The sequence below is a fragment of the Ammodytes marinus genome (assembly GCF_949987685.1).
Source record: "Ammodytes marinus genome assembly, chromosome: 9".
In the NCBI taxonomy this organism is placed as follows: domain Eukaryota; kingdom Metazoa; phylum Chordata; class Actinopteri; order Uranoscopiformes; family Ammodytidae; genus Ammodytes; species Ammodytes marinus.
The window spans coordinates 20,269,999-20,296,988 of NC_137213.1; the positions used below are offsets into that span (position 1 = coordinate 20,269,999).

The 26,990-nt window shown below is 40.8% G+C and overlaps 1 protein-coding gene across 9 annotated transcripts; it reads right to left on the reverse strand.

The window, feature by feature from the left end:
- Positions 1-5,380: 5,380 nt before the first annotated feature.
- Positions 5,381-26,153, reverse strand: tcf3a (transcription factor 3a). Of its 9 annotated transcripts, none has more exons than XM_080033935.1 (21): positions 25,638-26,153; positions 22,259-22,355; positions 21,795-21,867; positions 17,639-17,712; positions 16,362-16,437; positions 15,688-15,734; positions 15,384-15,516; positions 15,014-15,063; positions 13,608-13,707; positions 13,083-13,219; positions 12,800-12,950; positions 12,623-12,681; positions 12,401-12,479; positions 9,876-9,949; positions 9,577-9,750; positions 9,297-9,393; positions 9,042-9,168; positions 8,171-8,254; positions 6,220-6,464; positions 5,648-5,779; positions 5,381-5,552 (listed from the first exon to the last, which is right to left on the reverse strand). In XM_080033935.1, the coding sequence occupies exons 2-20, from the start codon at positions 22,310-22,312 to the stop codon at positions 5,655-5,657; spliced, it is 1,959 nt and encodes a 652-aa protein (XP_079890061.1). In that variant the 5' UTR covers positions 22,313-22,355; positions 25,638-26,153; the 3' UTR covers positions 5,381-5,552; positions 5,648-5,654. The 9 variants fall into 9 exon arrangements, with proteins under 9 accessions (XP_079890061.1, XP_079890060.1, XP_079890059.1 ...); XM_080033934.1 differs by having other exon boundaries at positions 15,384-15,513; positions 17,633-17,712; XM_080033933.1 differs by having other exon boundaries at positions 9,577-9,747; positions 17,633-17,712.
- Positions 26,154-26,990: the final 837 nt, after the last annotated feature.

Genomic DNA, 26,990 nt, shown 5'->3' on the forward strand with positions numbered 1-26,990 from the left:
TATATGTTTAAGCTTAACTATAGTTGGGAATATAGCTACTGCATTCTATGGCATGCAGGCATGATGTAGGTTGAAATACTTATCAAGTACCGGTAGGTCTTTACATGTTTTGGTTATATATTTTTTAATTGAATCTTATAGCGCTTCTCTATAAAAACATCTGTCTGGAGGTGTTTCCGTGTGTGGCCAGCGGGAGAGCAAATATATTTTAGAAGGTGTGTAAAAAGTAGTTATTCACAAAGTTCTTTCACGGGAGGGAAACGATGCTCTGGAATAGACTATAATGCATTATTTCACTTCTCAAAACATATTTCATATAGTCCTACAGGTAGGCTAATATGTGATATTTAATACAGTACAAATATTGGGGAAAATGCTTTACAAAGACTAAAATGACTGTGCCAATCATGATATTGTAATCAGCACGCGCATGTGTGGCAGTTACAGCGGCGCACAGCACCGGCTTTCTTCCTTCCGAGTCGCTTTCTTTGGGGACGGTCACCTCCCCTTTTTCCTCATGTCAGTCAAAGTGCTGTGCTTATTGTAAGCGTTACCATATTCAGGAGCTATTTAGCATTGACCATTTATGGTAGATTGTGGGATGGAACTGGGAGGAGAAATTGGGGCGGAGATTGTGTGCTCACTATTCACTGTAGGTGGGTATTTATAAAAGGGAAGACTGTGTAGAAGTGTGCGCCGCATGGGTTTCTAAATCTCAAAATGTATTTGCGTACTCACATTGTGTGCTTCGTGAGTAAGCAATGGTTTAAGGATGGATTCTACTCAGTTTTATAAATGAGGCCCCTGGATTCTCGGCTTATTGCCTCTGAATTTCACTGTTTGTTGTTTCCTCACGTCTGACCTTTTTCAACTCCCTGCTGTGGGTTGCCCCCATCACCATCAGCTTTCACCAGATGGTGTTAGTCAGGTGATCAAGTTAATCTTCATTTACTTATTTTTTTTACTAGAGATAGAACTTGCTTTTCAGGTATAGGCACTTAAAAAGTATTAATATGCTGCAGATTAGTATGCCCACCAGACCAAAATGTCTCAAGATATGGAGACACATGGGAGTTAAATCTCTTTAACATTTCATGTCATTAGAATGAATTGAGCACTTTTCCAGGTACATTTTTAATTCTTTTTTAATTCGGTTGACACAATTTGGGAGAAATGTGAGTCAGAAAAGTTTTAGACAGCTAGTCTAAAGCCGATTTATATGTAAAGGTTAGAAACTCGGCAGGTAAAGTGTACATTTGTTTAACAGCCGCGTCAGGTTCTTGTTTCTAGCTCTAGTTACAGTAGGTGAAGAAACATTGATGCTGGAGCTGAATGGGATTATTTTGCCAAAAATAAAATCAAAAGAAATGTGGTAATAATACTTTAACTCTCCTAATCCATCATCACACACTGTTACCCCTTGAACTAACCTGGTTGCCATTACTCGTCGTTCTTGAATTTTCCACTGATATAGGGAACATAATCCAAAAACAATCGCCAGTCTGTGAAGTGGACGAGAGCTACGCCTCCGACTGAGCCCCATACAGCCAGAGTTGGGACCCTGTGAATTAGAGAACAGTGTCAAGATTAAACAGTTTCTCCTGTATATAAAAAAGGGGCCAATACTCTAATGTGTTTGTTTTTTTACATATACAATTGTAATTTAGTGAAGGCATGTACATATTGAAAGCATATGCATAGTAGGTATCCATAAAACAATTCCTAATAATATCACAGGTCATGCTTAAGAGGCAAGCTGTTTCCTTAGTGGATGGTCATGCTAAAGAGGGAAGCTGTTTCCAAAGCGTATGGATTACTTTTAGTCTGTATCTTATTATATTGTACGATAAATAAACAGCCAACTAGTAACGTTCAGTGGTACAAGACAGAAGAGCTGAAATAATTTTTGTTTTTGCCAAAATTGAGTAATTTTATTCTCGATAGTCAATTAAATTACTGGACAAAATAAATAAATTTACTTTACTTGATGTTAAGTCAGAAACAGCATGTCCCCACACCAATGACCTCGGCTAGCCTATCAGCTAATGTTAGCTAAGGACACATCGAAATACTGTTTACCGAGAACTGACTCTTTTTGACGCTTTTTACCACAAGCACGATAAGAACACTAGGTAATATAAACATCTTACCATGATTTGGCCATAGCCACGTACTTCTGACCAATTATTTTACTGATCATTTTGGCTGAAATGTGTCCTTCTGACACAGGATGTTGCGCTCTGAAGTAAAAACTGTGGACTTCCCAGTTCCGTTAAAGCGCATGTGCACAGAGAGTGATTCCGGTTATTCACAAAAATAAAAGCCCCCAACAATAATAATAAATAAATTAAACTGAATGACATTGCAAATCCTTAGTATCAAATAAGCGGGCCCGGTATCACATAGACCCGTGTCAAAATCAATGTTGTTAGAAATGTATTCATTCAGTTTAAATTGCGTATAGGCTACTGCTGTTTATTCCCAAATAATGTGTGTTTAAATTACCATAATAATAATTTACAAACAGCAAAACTGAAGCTAAGTGCTATTCCATAACAGGAGTAGCATTCTGGCTTGTTTCGAGGGCTCTGTATAAAATGTATAAAAGCTACTTCACGGGCAGTGGGAAGTGACAATGCAGCTCATTTCTGCCCCGCTGCGGACGGATCAAGGTATGTTAACTTCCTGCGTGCTCTATTCAAAATCACAAAGAATGGAATAGACCGACTGCTACCCACCTCTTCACTTCTTTGCATTTTTGAAAAAAATACAATTGGGTATTTTTTGATGTGGGTTTAAAAAAAAGAAGACATTGGATAAACTTGATTTTTGTTAATAAAAATGGCACATTTATTGCTACATTACTGTTATATACACAACAGTTCTCAATATCTACTTTATATATAAAAAATAGGAAACTGGAGGCACTTTGAGGACATAGCCTACATAAATGTTGTCCCCAAACATGAGTGAAGACAGATAGCTTTTTAGCAAGTTGTGGAGGACAGAAAGGGTCTGGTAACAAAGAATATCCAATGAATGTTTTGATACTTGGATACTGCAGACATCTCTTTCATTTTAAGAAATAAAAGTCTTCAGTAGCAGTTTTTCGAATCCCAACAACACCAAGTTTTACCGTAGAAAGGCCGGAGTAACTTAAAAGGAAAACAGTGTTTGGGGCAAGTCCATAGGGCAAGATTTGTGATAAAATTACAGGTAGAAGTAAACCAAATACTGTTGCGGATCAGTATCACCTTACAATAATAAAGCTGATGAGGGCAAATCATACAGCTGTACATACATATCAATGCACATGCCAGTCAAGGACGAAATTATATATTTTTAAAAATCAATTCATTAAAGACAAATTTTAAGTACAGGTTTCAGCATCAAAGTTGTACACCAGGCTTTTAGTCATCTTACATTTTAACACACACTGAAGCAAGTCAGCATCAACAAGTATAAGTCTTCCTTTAGATGTTCTGAGACAGTCAGATGTTACTGAAGTATATAGGTTTTTATACATTTGTATTATATAAAGAAAAAGGGTACAACCTAAAAATCCTCAAATGCAACATCATCCACCATGTAGCATTGAAGTGTTCAGGCACTGGTGAGTTACCATTATCAAAACTTCCAAAGTGACTAAGGCCACCCTTATTGATTCATTTTATGCTTCACATCATAATGAAACTGTGAGTTATGAGTAAATCTAAGTAAATCAACCAGCTCATATGGGAGCCGGACTTCAGTTAGGGGATATAGGGGGGCGGGGGCGGGGGGGAGGGTGGTGGGTGCCCGCTAGAGAAAATTATTTTGTTTAATTTTTTAGAAAAACTGTTGAAAAACCCCAGAACAATCCAATTACAACTGGCCTGACAGGTGTGTGTTGAAACAGGCATTTAAAAACAACAATAAAGCAAAATCACAACATGTGATGTCACAGCCAGACCATTTTGTCATTTTCTAACATTTCTAAGCACCTGGCACAAAAGAAAACACCTCACTTTGTTCCTGGAATCTAAATTGAGAGTCGTCTTACATTTAAACAATGTAAACAAACAAAAGTAATAATAATAATAATAATAATGGAGCATTCCAAATGATAAAAACAAAACTCATACGACTATCTTACAAAGTAAAAAACAAGAAAAACAAAGAGAAATCAATTCTACAAAAGGAAGATCCTTACAACAGGCTTTGCAATTGTTCAAAAAGGGAAAATTAAAACAAAAACACCAAACAAGGCTCAACACAGAGCAACAACCACAACAAGTCAGTCAATGGCAATTGAGTAAATTCTGCAAAAGGTAGCAGTAACACTCATGATCCCTTTCAATACTCAATTATTTCTGTCTTTTAGCAAAATGTCAATCACCACAATACAAATCACTCTGAGACTTGTGTTTAGTGACTTCACCATTCTGTATAAGTGTCTTTACGTATTATTTGACGGGCAGGCTGATGCGACCCTGGCTGTATTTCAGTCCGACGGTTAAAATTGACCATGCGGCTGACTTTATGACGTGAGCAGTGAGGAGGATGTCCGTGTGCTTGAGTCCAGCGGCAGCCTCATAGAGGGAATCACTGTGGATCCTGGATTTGTGTGGAGTCCTTGCTCTTCATTGTTTGAGTTGTGGCTCTCTCTCTCTCTCTCTCTCTTCCACTTGCATGTCCATGACAACAAAAGATGTACAGGACTTAAAGAGATAAGACTCAAGGATCCACAGTTTAAAAATAAAACAAAAAAATAACCCACCATACGTGGGTGTCTGACAGTTGCACTTTTACAACCAAAGCAAGAAATCTTAAAAATACAGGCAGAGTTACCAGCATATCAAAAAGAGAAGTCCACTCTCCGATTGCCCAGTTTGTCGCTGGATGTCTCCAAACGTCTGTAAGTCTGTAATTCAGTCATCACATGAGAGGATAATAAAGATAGCTAATTCATCTTAATCCAACACTATGCATCAGGCCTCTTTCAGGCCCTTGCTCAAACAGGTTTTGTTCAATCATAAGGTATAAGCCCAGGTGTTCCTCTTTGCTTGGGGAGAATGTAAGACCTCCTTTTCAGATGGGAATGCCAATAATCCAACATTACAAATCCTAAATCTGCTCACACGAGCAATTGATCCAAAAGTTTTATTTGATCCAAACAAGTTTTGCTCCCAACATGTAAAGCAATTTTTCAAAATGTCTTACAAAAACATGATAAGAACGTCCTTATGTCCAATTTCCACTGTCTCCAAACCAGTGTCTTCGGTTCAAAGTATTGTCATGTAATTAATGATTAATCAATTTCTCCTTTTTCTGTACGAGTGTGCTTGTTACTTTTGTATTTGTCGTGAGGAATGTGGCCCCCTGCCTTGTCAGTAATGAGGTGTGTGTGTGTGTGTGTGTGTGTGTGTGTGTGTGTGTGTGTGTGTGTGTGTGTGTGTGTGTGTGTGTGTGTGTGTGTGTGTGCTTTCCAAAAGTTGATTGACACACACTGAGATGCATGACAATGATAGATTAAGGCCACATGTTCTGAAGGGCTGTACAATCAACAGGAACTGGAAGAGAAAGGAAACAAATTTATAAATCTTTTTCCACAAAGCAAACTATAGATAAACCATAAATAAACATTTTGCAGAGTCTGTACACCGACCTGATAATTACATATGCCCATCTCCTCCTAGACCATGGTGACCCCCACCCAGCTGCATCTGGGGGTCCACGCCTGAAACTTTCTCCTCCTCTCTTCTCTTGAGGCAGGCAGCCTTTGGGTTCAAATTACGCTCTTTGAGAAAAAAGACACATGCATAGATTAAAAACAGCAGGGAAGAAGTGAAAACATTCTTGAGATTATTTCATCGTGTTTCGCCCATAGAAATCGTTAAGCCGTTTAAACAGTGTTGGAACAAACAAAAGACCAATAATAGACAGGGGAACAGAACAGAAAAAGGGGGGGGGGGAAAAGCAAGACGGAAAAATGAAAAGTAGGATGAGAACTGCAGTTGTTTGGCAGGAAAGCAGGGATATACTTCCTCAAAGATTCTCCCTTTCTTCTCCATTTGTTGATGCAAAGAGAAAGTCAAAGTGGATGCTTTATAGTAAGCGACAGCAAAGTTAAGGAAGAGATTTTCCTACAGCTGAATGACTGGCAACCTTTGTCCAGCTATGATACAGAGATGGTCGGTTGTCTACTTGGATCAGACCTCCCTCTATTGGCTGACCTACCTCGCACCTGCTTCTCCAGGCCCATTATGACCTGGACGGCCTGCTGCAGGATGGTAAGCTTGGTCTGGGCTTTGTCGTTGTTGACGTGGACCTGAACCATCCTGCCCAGCTCTCTGAAGGCTTCGTTAATGTCGCGCACACGCACCCTCTCCCTAGCGTTGTTAGCATGGCGACGCTCACGCTCCCTCTGCTCCTTCTCCTCGGCAGTCAGGTTCTCATCAGTCACATCAGTCACCGAGCCATCGCTGCAGCGAGGGAGGGAAGGGGGGGGGGGGGGTTGGAGGGGCTGGTTAACAAACCCAGATCACAACCCTGGCTAAACCTAGGCAAGACGTTCCCACTAAAGCTGCAGCTATACTGGTTTAGGCCTATAATACTGCATTTAGTTAACATTCCACCTCTATTTTTGTTCTAAAATATTGGACCTTTTATGTTTATTTACGTACGATGCCTACTTCAAGTAGTACGTTTGACAACACGACACCAGCAAAACTGCTGAAGAAGATCCCAGTGGAGTGGGGCCTTGCAGGAGTGAGCGGATGGGTGGGGATTGAAAATTATATTTTTCTTAGATCTACGGTAGGTGATATTATACTTTTTTTTTTTAATGAATGGACATACTGTTCAGTCACAAATTTCGGTTTTGTGGGTTGGAGCAAGTGCGACACGAAATCTTTTACGGCCAAGAACAAACGTAGTGGAGTTTAAGATACAAGATACATGTCCCGAAGTCTAACCCACCAACACAGATTATTCTTTTTTGGTCATTGGGGTCCAGGATGGAAGTCAAAAGGGATATGGTGACTGTCCAGCAGAATGAGAGAAGTAATGAGGAGGGAGATAGAAAGGGAGAGAGAGGAAGCAACACCCTCTGCCAACAAAGAAAGAGCCACAGAGAAAAAGCCGAGAGGAGAGACTGAGGGCATCGTGTTAAATACATCAGCAGTAGGAGATGTATTTATCTGAATGTGAGGAAGAGGAGGTCACTGTTGCCATCTGTAAAAATAAAATGACAGAGGACGAGGACGGACGGACGGGGGGGAGGGGTGAACGGAGACATGGAAAAGTTTGTTTCGAAAAAACGGGGTGGCAAAATAAAAGGGGTTAATGCTTAAAAGGCCGGGACATGCAGCACAGAAACACACCGCAACAAAGCTGAAGACGGGTTAATACACATGACAACAGACAGCCCTGCTTCATGCTAACCTGGGCTGCCTGTGAAAAGATGGATCAACTATGAGGAGAAGACATCAAAATGCTGAAATAACTTCTGTGAAATTAAAATGACTAAAGCCTAAATGAAGAAACAGTGGAAAGAGCATATGAGTGCACAAAAAGAGATGTGTTAATCCAGACAGGGTGAGGCAGAGACACATGTAAGCATTTTCACGGTGGAAACAGACAGCCAACTGGAAGACAAGGCAACACATACTGCATCAGAACAAATAGCAGTGCTGTATGTGTTACCAGAGCACGAAAAAACTCAAGAGGATGAACTGGAGAATGGGCATGTCTTAAAAAACGTTCACACAGCTTCATCTCCTTATCCCTTGTCCTCATTTTTGTTTACCATTATTTCGGATGAACTGCAAAATGTACAATACAATACCCCTACCCAAAAGTTTTAAGCAGCATCATTTGTTTGTAAAATGAACTACCAAGAGAAATTGAATTCTGTCTAGAAGGACATGAGAGGGTCCGGGATGTGAAGCCGTGTGGGAGTTTTATTTTGAAAAGAGGCCCTTCCCCTCCTTTTTCTTCCTCCCTGGACACCCACTGACCTCGGACTTGTTGCTCCAGGTTGAGTATAACGTTAACGGCCTGTTGCAGTACGATCAATTTGGTCTGCGGTTTCTCTAAGCTCAAATGAAGCTGACACATGCGGCCCAGCTCCTTAAAAGCCCCGTTGATGTCCCGCACACGTAGCCGCTCACGGGTGTTGTTTGCCAACCTCCGCACTTTCTCCCGCTGAACCTTAACCTCCACTGGCAGATCTTCATCATCCTCATCATCCTCATCATCATCATCATCCAGACTAGCGAAGACCCAGTGGGAGATGAGGAGGGAAGGAAACAATATGGGTACAGTTCACTGAAAATGTACTTCCCAATTATACTGAGCAATGCATTCTCCTAATAATGTCAACACATGATAGGTTTGACCAAAGTCAAGGGTAAATCAATTACAAACACTGCTAAAGGTCAGTCCTATTAAGAGTTTGTAGCTCAAGATAAAGCTAGCTGAAAAACAACACTGTCTAAAAAAAATTTGATGCACGAATAAAGCAGTGTTTACAATTGGGATTTTGTAACTTTGAAATTTGAGGCACATTTCAAGTGTTGACCTTGTTTAAATGTCAAAATCCGTAAACCGGATATTATTTTATATGGACTATGAAATTATTGTGTACTTTTATGAAGCAGATTCAGGGATTTAAGCAATCATATTTGATAACATCTGTAAGGGCGGTAGACTTTTAGGAAATATGTTTATACTACGACAATAGTTTTTGGATGGAAATTCATATTTTTTTTACCCTAGTGAATTCGAAATGAATTACATGGGTGAAGGAATTCGTGAGGTTTTCTACCTAAATGGGGTGGAAGATATTACAAACCATAATTTAAACTGGTCACCGGTCATTATTTCCTTTTGATCTCAATAAACTTCTGCCCATAGGTTTCTTGAATTAAGTAAAAAGTGAATGATTACAAAGAATCATTAGAGAATAATATTGTAAAATCATATTAGAAGCAGGATTATATGCAATGAAACCTCATGCACTGATACAAACTTATTTGAAAAAGAAAGGTTTTAGACACCTTGTTCCAAGGCGGGCTTTCATGTCTTTTTTCTCATCGTCAGACTTGTCGGTAACAGAGCAGTTCTCATCATCGTCCTTGTCCTCCCGTTTGACATCACTGGAACGATTCAGGCTCCCGGACAGGCCTGCTCAGAGAGTTCACAAACAAAAGATGTTAAATAAGACACATGCAGAAACTAAAAATTACACTCAAAGTATTACGACTCTTTCTGACATGAAAATCAGATAGGAATTCAGAGCAACAGTGTCTCACCGGTAAAACCTTCAGAGCCCTGCTGCACATGGCCATGGTGACCATGCAACAGTCCTCCACTAGAGGGCACACCAGAGTCCTCATGGAGACCAGACAGCTAAACGACAACAATTAATAACGATTAGCTTTTCAATTATCTTGTTAAAAGTTTGTAGCACTAGTATCACATAACAAAACATGTATACTGCTCATACTTTTTACCTTTCACTTAACTTACAAAATATCAAACCTCAGTCATTTGGGCATACATTTTTTCTGTGCAGTTATGCCTTAATCTTACCAGTCCAGGCAGGCGACCAGCCAGTCCGAGTGCTGCACTGGTAAAGGCCGGAGGTAATCCTAAACCAGACGATAGAAGACTGTGCATTTCAGCCAGGCCTGGCCCTCCTTGTCCGCTGGCGTGACGCTGAAGAACATTGATGGCCTCGTCCAGACGGTCCTCCATTTTACTCTGCTACAGACAATCAAGAACAATGACTGAGTAAATGACTGTAGCATCCTGTATTTACCTCTGTAGTCTAAAGCTCTCACATGGAGAGAAAAAAAAAAGAAAAAAAAAAAAAAAAGATGTTGACTCACCATGGACTGAATTCCATCAAAGTTGGGGGAAGGTGTGGCCTGGCCAGAGGACCGATTCCACTGGGATGCTGAGCCTAGAAAGAAAGATACAGTTGCCTTCATTTACTATATCAACTTAGCTTTTCATTAAACCTGATACTAATTAATGTGTAGGGAAGGTCCCACACTCGGTAGTGGAAGTAATTTATCTCCAAATGGACATTCCATTGTTTGCTCACCTCCATGTTGACAGGGAGATGTGAGTACTGGGTTGGTCAACCAGAAGAATGGAGATTTCATATTTGAGTCTTACTCACAAACAATACAGAGTAGATGATAGATGCCATCGGCCTTGTGGGTGATAAATAGGCTCCTTACACGTTTCAATACTGTTGTTTTTTTAGTATAATTTTATGAAAATGCGGTATATGATGGAAGCTCAATAAAAGGCTATAAAATGTGTGAAATTGTGTTTTGTGTATTTGTTTTATGTTTGAAACTAATGCGAAAGGGATATAAAACAAAACATGTAGATAAAAATGATATACAGTATACATCGTCCATACTTTTTTTTTTTGCTGTTTCATTACTTCTTTTTGTTATGGGTTCCCCATTAACATCTTTTCCCCCATTATCTCTCCTCACTACGAGCCAGCAGCAGTATATGATGTATTAAGTGTGTGATGAGCTCACTCATGGACTGAGACCCGGCGCAAAGACGAATGGGGAAGTGACACCACCCTCTTTATTTTTACTGTATTTTCCCTTCCTCTCTCATAAGCTATATTTGGATGGTATGCATGTGTGTCTGAAAGAGTGAGTGAAGGTTAAGCTATGGATGGGGTACCAAGAGTTAAAATTTTATCCAAGGTTTGAAAAAAAAAAATACATATAAAATAAACTTCAATTAACAACCCAAGAACAAGCATAGGCGAGACATTTCTTATGAGCTTGCTTCTAAAATCAGATGACCTACATGGCAAGTCTTGCCACATATCAACGTTCTATGTTTGTTCAGTGCCAGCACAAGGAAAACGTGAACTCACTGACACAGGTTATGGGGGTTATATAAATATGGTAAACCAATTATATCATCTGATGTGCTATACTGAGGTATGCTTTTATTAAATATGTAATTCTCTTGATTTTTTTTTACGTAGCCACATTAACAATTTGGATAAATGTTATACATTTACTTGCATTGGTAATTTGCTGTATTAACTGAGTCCAACTGATAAAAAGATACATACAAGCCAGTATACAGCCATCCAAATACTGTTCTTTGAGTATCATATTGTGAATGAATTAGCATGGGAGAATGTAAAGTCCCTCAAAATCCAAAAATAAAGAGTTTTAACATCATGTTTGACTTCCCCGTTTAACCCAAAAGATGGAGCTACATTATCACTAATGGCGCTTTTCCACCGCATGGTATCAGCTCGACTCGACTCGACTCAACTCGCATTTTTGGCTTTTCCACCGCAATTTCATGGTACCTGGTACCACGTAGCGGCTGCTTTTTTGGTATCGCCTCGCTCTAGGTTCCAAGCGAGCTGAGCCGATGCTAAAAGGTGACGTCGGCAGACGGCCGGCCACTGATTGGCCAGAGACTATTGTCTGGCCAATCAGTGGCCAGAGACTACCGGCTTCATTCTGTTGTTTATTCTCCCCAACTCTCCGGGACTTTTGAGTGTATTTACGCCGCGTGCAGCCTTCTCTGGCTCTCTTTCATTTGATTTGCATCACAGATCTGAATTTATTTTCCATATATTCGCTTAGCTCACCCAGTGTTGGTTGTTGGGGAAGTTACTTATCATACGAGAGGAGACATGTAGGGCAGCTAGCAGCTAGGCTAATAGTAGCCAGCTGGGACAGACATGATAGCGAGCGATTACATTACAAGCCTCGGACTGAACTGATTACCTCAATAAAATATTCAGGCTGAGACACGGCTTGCATTTGAAAACACGTATCCTGAAACAAGCACTAAACAGTCAACTTTATCATGCCCGTGTTTACGTGCATAGGGATGTACGTGACGCATCCCTACAGCTGACTGTGTGGCAGTCACACATCGGGACAACAACCATCCCTTTTAATGGCCCGTAGCAATATTCTTCTACTTCTTTTAGCAAACAGATACAAGGGGGGTATTTCTTAAACATTTTTCATCCGTGTGTTTGGCGGTTGGTTCAGTTAATAGTGCAACAACTGCTCGCAATTTCTGCTCTAATACTTTGCTCCGGAGTAGGCTTTCAGCCCCTTACGACGACCCCGCCCACGTTCAGCAGGTACTATTTGCGGTGGAAAACGACCCGTGCTGCTACCAAACCAAGTTGAGTCGAGTCGAGTTGAGTCGAGTCGAGCTACATTTGCGGTGGAAAAGCGCCATATGAACCATTCAGGCTCAGTCACAATGATTTTTTAGATTTAATCATACCCCCACAACAACAGGAAAGACCCTTGTGTTCAACAAAGAAAAAACGACATTAACAGCCAGCTGACATTGAGGCTTTAGGAAAAAATGATTGGAGTTATTCCCTCACCTGATACAGCCTGGGGAGAGCCAGAGGGTGTAGACGGGGACGGAGGGAAGGTGTTACTGTTTGGGTCTGAAGGATAGATCTGGAAAGAAACAATGTTTGTTTTTATAAAATAAAACAACTAATTTCTTTACATTCATCGTGCTATAAAAAGATGATCATAGATAACATTGAGAGTACTGTGTGAAATCATTGCCAATTAATAGTTTAGTTATTTCTACTTACTGATGCAAGGGCTTTTCCAATCTCATCACCTGAACTTCCAGGTACTACCCCTCGATTGGCTTTTGGAGAAGAAATAAAAAGGCGTTTCAATACATACTATGCTCAATAAAAAATCAGCTATGTGGAGATATGGAAACATAAAGGCAAAGAAAATGACCACAGGTTGAAAGGGTTTACCCATAATGGTGTCAGTGCCAGCGATAGGGGGTGTGTGGCTGGGGACTCCAAAGCTTGTGGAGCCAGAGTGGAAGCCAGCGGGATGAGCCCCATTCACCTCACTGCCATGCAGGGGGTAGTTTTGGGGAGAGAGGGGCAGCGGTTGCCGTTTCTTTGAAGCAAAGAAGACACCCAATGATGTAAATGCACAACCACAAGTGTTTGATTATACATAAGTCAAAAAGTGTCAAAGACATTATGTCTCTATTGAAAACCAAGTCCAACGTGCAAAAGAAAAGCTCACCAGTCTGTCTTGAGGGTTAATGGCAGTGAAGGGACCATGCTGGCTGAGATGGGAGGCGTTGCTCAGCATGGCAGTATAACCAGGCTGAACCATCGACCTGGCAGAGCCCCATGGATCGGAGGGCGGGTGGATGCCTTCTGTCAGGGGGCATCCAGTGGAGGGAGGGGGGGGCAAGGAGGGCAAGGGGGGCAAGGGATAACCAGCCACAGGAGATGGGGAGACAATGAAGGCTACATATGAGGCATGTCACATTACAGTGATGACTTCATTCAAATGCGATGCACTATTCAGCACCCAGGCACAGTGTTCATTGGCAACTACATCAACTAGGTTAATGCAGACATCCATAGGGATATAGTGGCGAGCTAATTTCCCAACAATACTGCCTTTAAAATAATATTCCAGGTCATTGTTATCTATGTAGGTGTTTTAAACATTTACATTGAAGTGTCCGTCACATGGAACTTTAAAATCCGACACAAAGGACATGAGGAGCTTGTAAAGGCAAATCTTGCCTTGACTGACCTTGCATGTAGAATGGTGGTGGGTAGACATTTCCTGCCTTAGAGGCTGGGTAGCCAGCATTGTCCCTGTTAAACTCCTCTCCTGAGGCTGATGCATAAACCTACAGTGGATACACAGAAGGGTTAATAAACAAGAATGGCACACAGAAAAATATTGGCATTTCTCTTTGGAGAACATTTCCTTCAAGTTTCCTTGCTAGCTAGGAGGGTGACCAAAAATGTAAAAAGGGATATGCATTAAATACCAGATTAAACACTGGTCCCTACAAGTATGTGTTGCTTCCTACGTTAGAATATATGTTGACTATTTGGTTTTACTACTTAATTCAATAAAACACGCTGTTGCAACATTTCTGCAGGCGGGAGCACTGAGCATAATGTACTGAATGTGCAGTGTCAGGGATTTTATTGGGCTGTCTCGCATCTCTGTGGGGCTTTTACATGTTATCCTTTTAAACAGAAACACTGAGAAGAGTTTACAGATACATAATCATTTACACTCGTTAACACAGTGAGATGTGACCACACAATGGGAAGATGTGGTTGGATTGGTTGGATTTGTTGCACAGTATAATGGGACCAGTGTTCTGAACTACCATTTCATTTTAAATAATCAAGACAATTCGAGACGAAAAGCAAAGTTTCAAACTGTGTCTGCAAAACTCAAAATCTAAATGGAGTGAAGTTTTCTTCTGTAATTTGATTAAACAGAGAGAAAAAGGAGAGGAAAAACATGGGAGAGGAGGAGAGGGAACGGAGAGATGCACTCCTAATTACTGAACCATCTGCCGAATCCTGGACGGCAGCCAACTCCACTGGCAGCTGGGATAGAGGGATGGGGGAGGGGGAGAGAGAGAGAGAGAGAGAAAGAGGAGGGAGGCGGTGGCGGGAAAGGGAGGGAGGGAGGGGGTCTGTGGGGTAGAGAGAGTAGGAGGTGGGGGGAAGGAAGAAACAGAGAAGAGGAGGAAATGGGGAGCCCAGAGAACGAGAGTGGGAGGGAAAAAATGAGGTGGAGTAAGAACCATCAAAACCCCAGTATGAATTCCCTTCAGCGATCTAACGAGTATTCTTGGCAGAGGGGAAGAAATGCGGCCATAAAGTAAAGGGCCTACAAATACGACACACTATAAATACAGGCTGCAAATGAGTAACTGGGTGAATGAGTGCCCCCCCCCCTCTCTCTTTCTTTCTTTCTCTTTTTTTATTTTCATGGCGCAGAAACACAGCTGTAGGAGTTGGATGTCCGGTATTGCAGCTATTCCACTGCTTTGTGCGCCAAGGAGAGGCTTAAGATACCAAATGGAATGTGAAATGGGACGTTAAACATGAAAACATGGGCTCCCATGGACTGACTGAGAGGGCTGAGGTTTAGTGCAGAGCTGAACATTTCAGGATGCTAGTACTCACCGAAGAGGGCAGGCCAGGGGGCACCTTCCTGATCTTTTTTGGCTGTGAATCTGAGGACAGGGAGAAACCATCACACAAAGATTTGATTTATTGTAGATATTACTATTCAACCACCAATGAAACCCTTTTTCTGCTGAACCAATGTATCCATCTGTCTTGCGGCGACTCATTAATGCTACTCCAAAGGTATTCTGTCTTATGTTATTCAATTCATTTCCTCAAATCGAGATCTTTAACTAAGCAGAAGTGAGATTTCTCCAACACCTCAGCAGGAGAACTGATTATATACACACACTGAAATATAAATCAGAACAAAGAGTTTTTTTTCTGTGTCCAACCCCGTGATTGGAACAATCCTTTACAATCTTACCAATGGGGTCCTGTGCGGGTCTCCTGCGAGGGTTGCTTCCCTCGTAGGAGTAAAACTGGGCGTTGGACTTCAGGCCAGACGGGGAGAGGGCATTGGGGCTGCTCATGGGTATCTCACTGGGCATAAAGCCCTGCTAAAGATGGTGAAGAAGAAAGCAAATGCTCATGTAGCTTAAAAGGCCATTGAGAAGAATAAGTATGGAAGTAAAATCACAATGAAACAGGATAAGACAACTGAATGAGAGACGGAATTTCTCAAATAAGAGCAAAGGAGAGAGAGGGATGATAATTTCAGACTGATTTACCTGTGTTGCAAATGATGAGTACGGGCCACGGCCGTGCTCAGCCTTCCCTGATTGGAGAAAGGAACATAAAATCAGACCATGATCATTTAAATTTGGGCTTTTATTTCAATATCAAATCACAATCTGGCAATTCCCCTTTCTCCATGTGGGTGCCTCCCATCTGCTGTGTGAGTGTATATGATCGTTTGTGGTATTTATGGCTGTGGACAGCAAAACAACAACAAATTGGCCCATTATAAATGCTTCAGGGGCAATTGCGCCCAACCTCTGTCCCCTCCCCTGACAGTTAAACAGAGGAGAGCTATAGGCCAGTGTAGTCCCAAGGGAGAGCCTTGTTTGTGCATGGGTGCCCTTTGCATCCCCCTCAACCCCCTCCCGCCTGAACACACAAACTGTGACACAAAAACAAACCCCTCCTCCACATCCTCCCTGATTACCCTGCACCCTTCATCCACTGCCACCTAAGCAGAAATGGTGGTACGTTAGTGTCTAACCTGAGAACCTAACTGTTGTCATTACGTCACACAGTTGACTGATATAAACTGTTTTTCAATCGGTATATTCTTCTTCTGGCCGAAAATGTTCCGATTCTCTTTGGTTATAAAAATAAAAAGATGGTGTTACATTTCTAGTGTCAATGCTTTCACACCTTACTTCAATTTAAACATTCTTACCAACAATCCCTGGTCCAAATATGGGGGCAGAGGGCATGCCCTCTTGCTCACTGTAAATGCCTTCTTCTCCATAACCCTGAGGGAAAGACAACAGAGGCATAAGAAAAAACATACAAATTCAAAAGAAAATAATGCCTATTGCTAGCAATGATGTAAGAAAGAAAAAAAGCACTGTTTTGTGTTCATGTGAGGCGGTCAATTAAGCTTATACAACTTTACTCCGAAGCCCTGTGTAAGCCCTAGTTTTATATGCAGGTCTGACAGTGCTCTGTCTTGGGATGATAGGTAAGTATGCTGTTAATCAGCAACTAAAGAGTTCCATGTATAACATTTACCAATATTTCTCAGTGTGGTCTAAAGAATATAGATCAAATATTTTTGGTGTGTGAGAACTAAGTTAAAGAAAAACATGTGACTGAAACAAAGCACTGAAACAAAACAAAAACATTGTTGAAGCACACTGTTGTGTCACCCACATTTATATGGGATTTTTTTAGCTTGACTTATACATTTATGTATTTTTTTTTAAGATATTTTTTGGGCATTTTTTTTATACTTTATTGATAGTGTAGAGACAGAGTTGAAATGGGGCAGCGAGGGGAGTGACATGCAGAGAACGACCGCGGGCTGGAATCGAACCCGGGTCCGCTGCTGGCCGAGGCCCATGGGGGGGGACGCCCTACCAACTGAGCTAAGGGCGCCCCCATACATTTATGTATTTAAATACAGATAAGGACAGCACTCCGAGTTTACTCATTTAGGGCAATTGATAGCCAAGGCTAACCGCAAAGAATCTGCATGGTAATACTGAGGCTTTACAAATCTATATAGGACATTAATGAGACAGACAACTGCTTGTAACAGAGTTGTTGCAAAGCTCCCGATGGAAAGACAATCTTCCTTATGTTTAATGTGTGACGCAAAATTATTTTATTGTTCAGAAGGAATATGTTTGCTGTTGTTATGCTGAAGGTATGCTGTTTGCAGATTATATGGATAATGTTTTTTTTGTGTGTAATGCATCCCAATTTCTCCTGAACTCAAGTTCACAAGTGTTAATCAAGTGTACAGTATTTAACCAAGGCTATGGAAACAGGTAACAACTTATTTATTTACCTGCGACCAGACTGGTGTTGTGTGACCATTTTAAACATTGTGTTTGTGTGGGAAAGGCGTATAAATGATATCACCCAAACATATGTTGGGTGTCACTCAAGCTCAATAGCACAACCCTACAAGGGCAGTTTCAATGTAGGCGGGATAAACCGTACCCGTACCCTTCCTTGGTTGAAAGATGGACCGTTCTGTTGTCCTGGCCCCCAGGGACTGGACCCACTCCTCTCATCCATACCTGAAAGACAAAAAGCTGGGTTAGGTTCTGAACCACTAAAAAGCAGACACATTCTAAGCAGGGATTTAAACTTAGGCTTTGCCAAACAAAGTCAAACTTCAGAAAATGATGAGGTTGACCTGCTTTGACACAGGTTTTGCAGGCTGCTCATAAGTAACCTCCACTGAAGAGCTTCACTTCACAGCTCACACAGAGACAGCATAGTGACAGCACTGTCACATAGCGTGGATATGAGCTGTAGGAAGTTTGAATAATTAACACCTAGAACGAGGCTCCAAGAATCATCCTCGACATTCTTCATTCTCCCACTCCACTCCTTTACATTTTCCATGGCAACAGTCATTCATCCCCCCATCTATTCTCTCACATTTGGCCTACACCTTCGCCTTTACAGACGCACACAGTCGCAATCTTACATACAAGTTGTCCATGGCCGGCGCACTCCAGTTTTCAGAGAGGTGAGCGTGTTTAAAAGTAGCGATTTTAAAGATTGGTGAAGCAGAAATTCTCTCCTGTCCTTTTTTCTCTCAATCTCCTCTCGTACGGCAACACAGCATCTCTGGGGGAAAGCTGAAGCTTAATTGTGTACTGATTTGCATAATTGTGCATATTAATGAAGCTCAGCTCTATGAATATTCATAATTTTGTTTTGTTGTCTAATTAAAAAGCGGAGAGGGGAGAGGGGAGGGGGTGGAGGCGGTCTAAAATCATGACAGGATCAGCAGTAGAACAGAATGATGGGTCCACAGCGCGGAGAGCTGCTAGATTGCCGTGACAACTGTGATCTATACGCACGACACCAGCAGAATAAGAGATGAAGGAGACATTGTCTTGTTCCCTCTCTATGGCGGACTGTCACTCTCCACGTCAATCAAAGACGATTAAGAAAATGCACGAACCATTGCTTTCCAATAAGTCATCAGTACTAGAGCTCCTGACAAGAAAAGGCTCCAATTCGGTGTTTTTTTTTATTTTTTATAAAGATATTTTTTGGGCATTTTTATGCTTTATTGATAGTGCAAAGAGACAGAGGTGAAATGGGGCAGAGAGGGGAGTGACATGCAGAGAACGACCGCGGGCGGGAATCGAACCCGGGTCTGCTGCTGGGCCCGGCCCGGGAGGGGGACGCCTTACCAACTGAGCTAAAGGCGCCCCCAGGTTTTTTTTGTTTTTGTGACGGCATAGCAGTTTACATATTTAAATAGGCCAATTACAAAACAGTGACATTGTGAAAAATAATAGTAAGTTTACAGACAAGTTGAACAAGCTTTAATTTGATGGGGCTACAGTGACAAATTGGACAAATTTAATCTGCAACACACCTACATTAATAATACTATGTAGCATATCAAACAGCATGAAAAAGAAATTCAAAGCTAATTAGTGAAAAATGAACATGTGGTACTTTTCTCTCACTTTAGCAGGACTGGGGATTGTAAGGCAACCAAAAGCAGAGTTGGAACAGTCACCATTCATTCCACAAATTGCAGGGTGTATATAGCACAACTCAGTGCACAGCCCCTCTTGTGCAAGATAACTTTTTCCAGGCACTAATTGGACATTTCTGCTGTTGTGAAGTGAAACTAATAGTGAGATGTTACAGAGGTTTCTGAACATATTAGACCTGGATCACCAAAATGTAATCCTTTACATAAACTTCAGTGTTATAATGCGGGTTTATACGTTACATTATACTACATACTTGTATAGAATCTGATCAAAAATGTATATACACATCTCAGACTTATGGCCATATACCACCACTACCTTTAATGAAAGCACTATTAAATCAAACATGAAACACATGAATTTTATGTTCTAAATTGGCACAATGCTTTTGTCAGAACTGGGGTGGGATACATTTGTTTCCTCTGCCTACCTATCTCTTGCAGGATTTCCTTGAGTAGGACAAATTTTGTTCAAGTTTTTTTTAAGCTTTTCCTTTCCTCACATTAATCCTTCATCTTATTGACAGCCATTATAGTTTCCATCTCTGCCCCTTTGGCTTATGCACAGTTCATACAGTGGTGTTACGAACACAGTGCTGTTTTGGCAAGAATTATTATATGTAGAGGCATCTCCAGATGTATGAAATTAAACTCACATTTTGAATGACAAAATCTGAGAGAATTCTGTTTAATTTTTACAGAATAATTTCCATTATTGCCGCGAGAAGTGCAAAAACAATTAAGAGACCATGAGCAGTGCTCTGCTCAGACAGACTACCAGAACTGGAAAAATAAAAAAAACAAGAAAAAAAGGGTGAGTAACATCAGACAAATTCTCTGGTGAACCCCAATGCACTTCTCCTCCCAGCATGCAACGCCCCTTTCAGCATGGCTACTCTATAATTACACAGGAAGAGATACTAAGAACAGACAGCCAGCCTGAGTCATAGACTTCGTGAGCAAAACTCCAGCACATACATTGACCAAACTTGCAGACATGTCTGTCTTTTTTTACAGGAACACTGCCCCGGGCACCTATAACTGAGTGTGCCGTTTTGTCTACACACCTTCTTCCTTCCCTTGGCAAAGTGAGTCACACAGACACAAAGCATGATGTCAGATCAAATCTCAAGAGAGTGAAGACTGTTAATGAAATACTGAACAATGTACAATAACACAGGCCTGGCTGCTTTAACCTGTGAGTCACTGGAGGCTTCCCAACCACAAGTGTGCTCTAACTAGGGGTGCACATAGCGACCAATTTCCCCAACATTTAAACTAAAGTTTTAATTTAGACTAGTCGACTAGTCTATAAGCAATTTATTTTAGACCGTTCCCCGCGATCCGATTCATCCATGCCCGCAACGCACATGTAAAGAAAATCTGCTACCTATCAGTATTTTAAATGCATCCAGCAGTTATTCGTAATTAGTCCTAAAACCAAAAGTTGTTATTTTTATATTTCTGCCTGTAGAGAGCAAAACACACTATACTAACATGTTTTAATTATTAATTTTTAAGGATTTTGTGATGCATAGTTTTGAACTTTGGAAAGAAGTTGCTACAATTTTTTGTACAGCCAGAAGGGGTGAGTGTTTTTACTCGAAAGGATAAAAAAATGTTTTGAGTGTAATTTCAAGGCTGAGGGACAAATGCCATGAGCTGGTTTGATATCATTAATGTGTCCATTTTGTAAGCACACACCTTGCAAAGGCCCTCAAGTGAAAAGAAGAACTAGAGCCCCCATACCCCACCCTGCCACAACTAGCCTTGTCTTTCATCTCAGCTTCAATATCCTGTTTTGTTTCAATTGCCTCCTGAAAGACCTACTGCACTTCTAGAGATACCAGGGTCACAGAGAGAAGGTTTGTGTACAGTAAGTTAATATGCTAAAGTGGAAACTGGGATGAATAGACATTTTTAAAAAGATAACTTTTTGCGTATGACAGCAAATAGTGAAGGGAACAGAAACACCACAAAAGAAAGAAAAAACAGCCTGATCTTGAGGACTTCTGAGGCAGTTATGACTGTTAGGGCTAAACTGGTGAGATGAGGATTTATAATAACCATAAGTGAAAATGAGTTATGTGAAGGGGAAAAGTAGGGTGCAAGATTGCAGGACAAGGGAATACACTTTGTCAAGAGAGGAGCAGGGGAGATTAATTGGACTGTTCCCATCAACCCCCGCCCTGCAGCCTTTGTCCTCAAGTGATTGAATGGCAACAGCTGAGAAGGTGAGGAAAGGGACACCTGCAAGGCGAGGATGAGGAAGTGTAGAGGAGATGACACCTGATCTACATAACATAAAATAACATGGCCATTTTGTTGAGGTTCCTTCAAATAATCTGAAGAGATGGAGAACCGTAAAAATGTTTCCTTTCTATTACCATTCAAAACACCATGAATGAATAGCGGTGGCATAGAGCGATGACAGGAATCTGTAACAGCCCATTACTAGTGCCAGGCTTTACGTTCATGAGATGTACTAGGGAACATTACAAACCTCTGAGAACAGTTCAACACTAGCTTTAGGTGAGTAGCAGGCTGGAAAAATTTTACAGTTTCTTTGTTGTAACATTTTACTGAAATTTATCTTTGATTTTCCTTGGAAGGCAAAAGATTCGAAGGTCTTACCTGAACCTCCGAATTGACTGCTGGCGAGAGTAGTCGGCCTGTTCTTGCCGTTTGTAACTGGAGGCGCAAACATCTACAATGGAAGAAAAATAAATGTTAGTAAACCAGTGGAAGTCCATAGACTCATAGTCTTAAAAGGTTGATTAGATGATAGCAAGTCAAAACGTATTTTGCTGTCTTACAAACACTGGGCTTGAAGCAATCTACACACTCCAGCTTTGACTGACTGACTGCTAAAATTAAAGTGACACAAGAACAAAAGTCTTGTTAAAAGGTGGCTGATGTAATCTTGCAGCAATCCTTTAAACCCTGACCGACTGAACCATTCATGGATGCCCTCACATTCATTCACATTTCAACCTACATGGCAACTGTACTGTTCAGGGTAAATCCTAAGAGCAATGTGTCATTTTGTAAACTCAGAGTAAATTGCAGAGGATGCCTAATCTTCGGGGAGATCTTACCGCGCTAAAATCCAGCAAGTCGTTGAGCTCCTTGTCACTTTCCACTGCAGCCATTCTCTGCTGCTGTCCACTTGGCCTTTTCAGTCTCAGCAAGCGACTACAAGCGGAGGTGAGAAAATAATTAGTATATTTTTAAAAATGGTTTAGTATTAAACCAGCAAAGGTTTAGCACAGGAGTACAGCTAGATATTTCCAAGGTCAAGAATATGTTTTCACATACCTCAATAATTGGACAATATTGTGAATATGACTATAAGTGAAACAAAATATAATCAAAACAAAAGGTCACATAGCTTCAGAGAAATGTGAATTTAATCCAATTAAATCTACAAATTAACACTCTCTTTGTGTGCTTGTAGTGAGGTAGCAGCAACTAAGCAGTTATATAATGCAATGGGCAAGTGTCACCTTTTCACTTACAAATAAGGGGCTCCGGCAATATAGTTAAACTGGAGACTTGTTTGAACCTGTCTAGGTGTCTGTGTTGTTGTAAAGTAGTGCATGTAGTAGTGTGGTTGTGTCCCAGTATCACAACAATAAAGCTGATAAATATATATTTTTGTCACACCGCCAATAGGAATGATGAGTGATGTCACAAATAATGAGTAAGAGATTTAACAAAAAATCTTACATCAAATTGTCAATCTCATATTGATGAAGTCTCCAGCTTTACACAGTATATGATGATTCACGTAGATGTCAAAAAGCATTCACTTTGTTCAACCACAGGGGGAGGTGAGTCCAAAAGTTGACATGGTTGGAAAGCCTCACATACATAACCTCAAAAACCAAAGTTTCAGCTTTTCAAAGAGCGTCTCTATCTGACCCAGGTAATCTTTCTACCAACGAGGCAGTTTAACTGTCTTGAAAAACCAATGCCTATTTTGAATTACCAGTCTAGGAGCTCATTCTTGCGAAACCATTACAGTACTGACCAAGTAATGAAATATCCAGCCAGTTCTAAGAATTTCCCTGGTAGCCCACATCTAACACATTGACATGGTCCAGCCACAGGCCACGCTACACTCGTTGGTAGTCAAGCCCTGGGCTCAGGGAACTAACCCTGCCTCCAAAACCGACCTGCTCATTGCTCAAACAGCTGTTTTGAAAAACCTAAGAGTATAAACATGTCTTGCTGGATTTTCAATTAGGCAATGCACTTTGTGACCAGCCTGTATCAAAGCAGATACAGGTCATGTGTGTAAAACAATCTAAAAAATGAAATGTTTATGCGGTAGACAAAACCCCACACGTTGCAATACAAAAGCACTGCAGTAAACACCAGCTGGGGGTGGGGGGGATTATAATGTTAGGGTTTTGTTTGTAGTAAGAGGTGTTAATTAAATTCTGTTTGATTAAGTTCATTTCTGAGGGTGCATTCTGTGATGCTGGCAAGCAGATATACAATCAAGTGTCTTTACTACAAGACACTTGTTCAGTATCTCTGAGAGTAAGTTTACTTGTGGCCACTGTTACTAAACTAATGCGGAATATAATTCGGACCCCGAGTACCTCTGCACAAACCAGCAACACTATCAATTGGTTAGACTGCAAAATGATATGTATTCAAGAAAAAAATAAATAAATCAAATACATATTTTTTTTAAACTACTACTATGAATACTACTAGGCCTACTACTATTAAACAGACTTTGATTGTCAAAGAGGAGCACTGGGTGCAGAAATATGTTCACTGACATGAGGTCACTTAATGAGAATCAATTGACATTACAAAATATAATTTCAAGAATACCTTAAAAAATCTATCTGCTGGATTGCTGTAGTTTTTGTTAGTTGCAATTAATAAGTTCATTAAATAAAAGAAGCAGTAGAAGGGGTATTGTATCTCTAACCAGGAAAATGCCAATTAGTTTCAGTTATTTGAGCTACTCATGGTAACTACACATGCACTTCCCATTACATCAAAATGTAGCCTATCTAATTTTTCTACAAATGTATGCATTACAGGCAGCAGTATTATCGCCGGAGTTACAGGTTCCTAGTATGGTAATAGTGTGAGTATCTTACTACTTTATAAACAAAGACAAAACCAAGAGTCGCATTGGATCTACACTTGTAACTCATAAAACAAAATAAGAGCTGTATCCCATTCGGCTTGAAAGGATGCAACCAAGGGATTAAGACTAACGGGGGGAAAACAAGGTAGGCTAAATAGTGGCACAGCGGGTAATAATAACACAACAAACGAGTTAAGAAAAATGTGTTTTTACAATAGAACAAGCACTATTTTGACACCACATAGGCTAATCTAGCCATTTCGGTCTCATTGAGCCGAGGTCAAAATGGGGGATAAGTGTTTAGCCCCTCCTAACAAATGGAAGTTGCATACGCTTGTCTTGAGCACCCCCCACCATCGGCCTGCCTGCCTAATAGGAGAAAAGTTTTAAGGCAGAGATAGCTACACGACATCAGATACCTGGAGTTAAATATAAAATACTTTTGATAACAGCTTGCGTTTTCTTGCATTCTCTGTCAAAGTTAAAGTCCAGTGACGCGTATTTAATTAAAATATTTTAGGGACACGAAAACCTGTTGCCTGCCCTCACGTCGAGCAGGAGAATGGGACAACGGTGAACACAAAGAGTCAGGCCACAAAACTTTCAGTTGAGCAGTCAGAACGCAACAAATAAGAAAAAGGCCAACATTTCATCAAATAATCTATTGAACATAACATTTCAATGACGCAGGGGGGAGTTAACAGGGCTTTAGCTTCGTTTAGCTGCTTGTTACAGTGGTGGTTGGATTATTGTTGTAAGAGGTGGAGGGGGGCACATAAAAAATACCCCCTAGTAATACTTATAACTAGCAATGATTTTACCATCATTGCACAATTGTGTTGTTCATATTTAGGATAACAGTGACGAGGGCTACATAAAAGTAAATCGTACATTTTGGCAACATACATGTAGAAGAGATGGCCATTTTAGCCACAAGCAGGAATGTCAGAGTTAGCTAAAACAAATCAACAGCGGCTGTCTCACGGTTTCACGGCTAACGCTCGAGCATTTGTTTCCAGAGAAACCTCCATACTAGCCGTTAGCCTCCATACTACAGACGGCAAAATCCCGAGGGCAATCAGTCTGCTAATATGCTAATGTGCTGTAACGTTATAGCCCATTGAAGTGAACAAAGAAGTATTTTCCAGTACACATTAGCTGATAATGCTCAGTAGTAGCATTGTGAGCTCGCTCAGGCCGAAGGGACGAAAATCCGAGACCCCGCTTTTCCCGGCTGTGGTACTGGTACAACTTGAACGGTGCGCTTTAAAACTTGATATTTACTCCAGTAACAATTTGACAGACACTTCACTCTTACATGCATATGCTCGTTGTGAATGCGTATTTATCAACATATTCACCTGAACTCAATTATGTGGCATCCAACAGGGAGAAATCAACGACCGGAGTGGAGAGAAAAACAAAGTTAGGGATAGGATCCTTCCCCCGTGGTCCGGACCGTTGGCTTGACGAAAATGAGAAAAGACAATATGAACCACTCCTCCGCCGCCTCGTCTCGCTGCCGTCTTCGTCACGAAACTGGAAAAGAGTCTCGTACACAAACCATAACTCATGTATTGCCCCGTTTCCTTGTTGTTAGAGAAATTGTAACCATTTCATTTTCCAAGTAGACATTTTAACAGCCTCCACATTGTCGGTTCCAATGGTGTATCACTCCGCGCCACAGCCTACGGGAGGACATGGACGCTGAAACATCCGCGGTGTCCAATCTCTAACGAAAACGACGCAACCCCAATGAAACAGGTTTCAACGCTCGTATGTATGCAGCGCGACGATTATCCTGAATACCGCAAAATGTCAACGTTTTGTTTTTGCAAACGAGACACAAAAATGACCGGAGCACCAATTCGCGGGGATCTAGGTCGACTGGCGGATGAGGACAGCAGAAAGCCGAAGAGACCAGAGCAGTAGGGGATGGGATGATAATATCAGAGGGAGGACCAATTCGATACGACGAAAATTTGATTGACAAGTGGGACGGCCAAATATGTTTCATCATCACCCTGTAGGGCAGTCTAATTTTGCCTTAATGTTGTTCTGTAAAGGTACATAAGAAAAAATACCAATGTTTGTGTGACAGATAGAGATGTGGCAGTCTGAGTCCACTCTGCTCAATTATGCCAAACATACCATTACAGTAGGCTTATTGAGACATTGTAATTTAAAGGGTGAATCCTAATCAGCCATCTTTGGTAAATGTATGGCCAAAGACACCACATTATGGAGTGACCTTGCTATCAATACATCCATGAAAACAAACTAGTCCTATTACACAAATACACATGTGTAAGGATAGAGGACCTTTAAAGACCGGATAGGCTGTAGGACAACTTTTATCATAACATAGTCACAATTTAATTTCTGTCTAATAGTATTAGCTATCCAAAGGGAGAAAAGCAGCTGTTGTTTGAAAATGCTTTATCCCTGAGGAATAATTATTGTAATTACATAGGCCTACTCCATTTTATAAAGCCTAATAATTCTTGCTGTCATCATCAAAAAGTTTTGGTTTAGTGCCATGTTTAAGAAATATAACTTCTCTAGACTCTTAACAGTATTTTGCATACATTCGTGAAAAATAGTTCTAACCGTCAAAGTGGCCTCTATGTAGATAATATTTAAAATTTTGTAATATATAAATATCTCTTTACAATAAGTCCAATACTTTTAGTTGAGTGTTTAGGGGGATATAA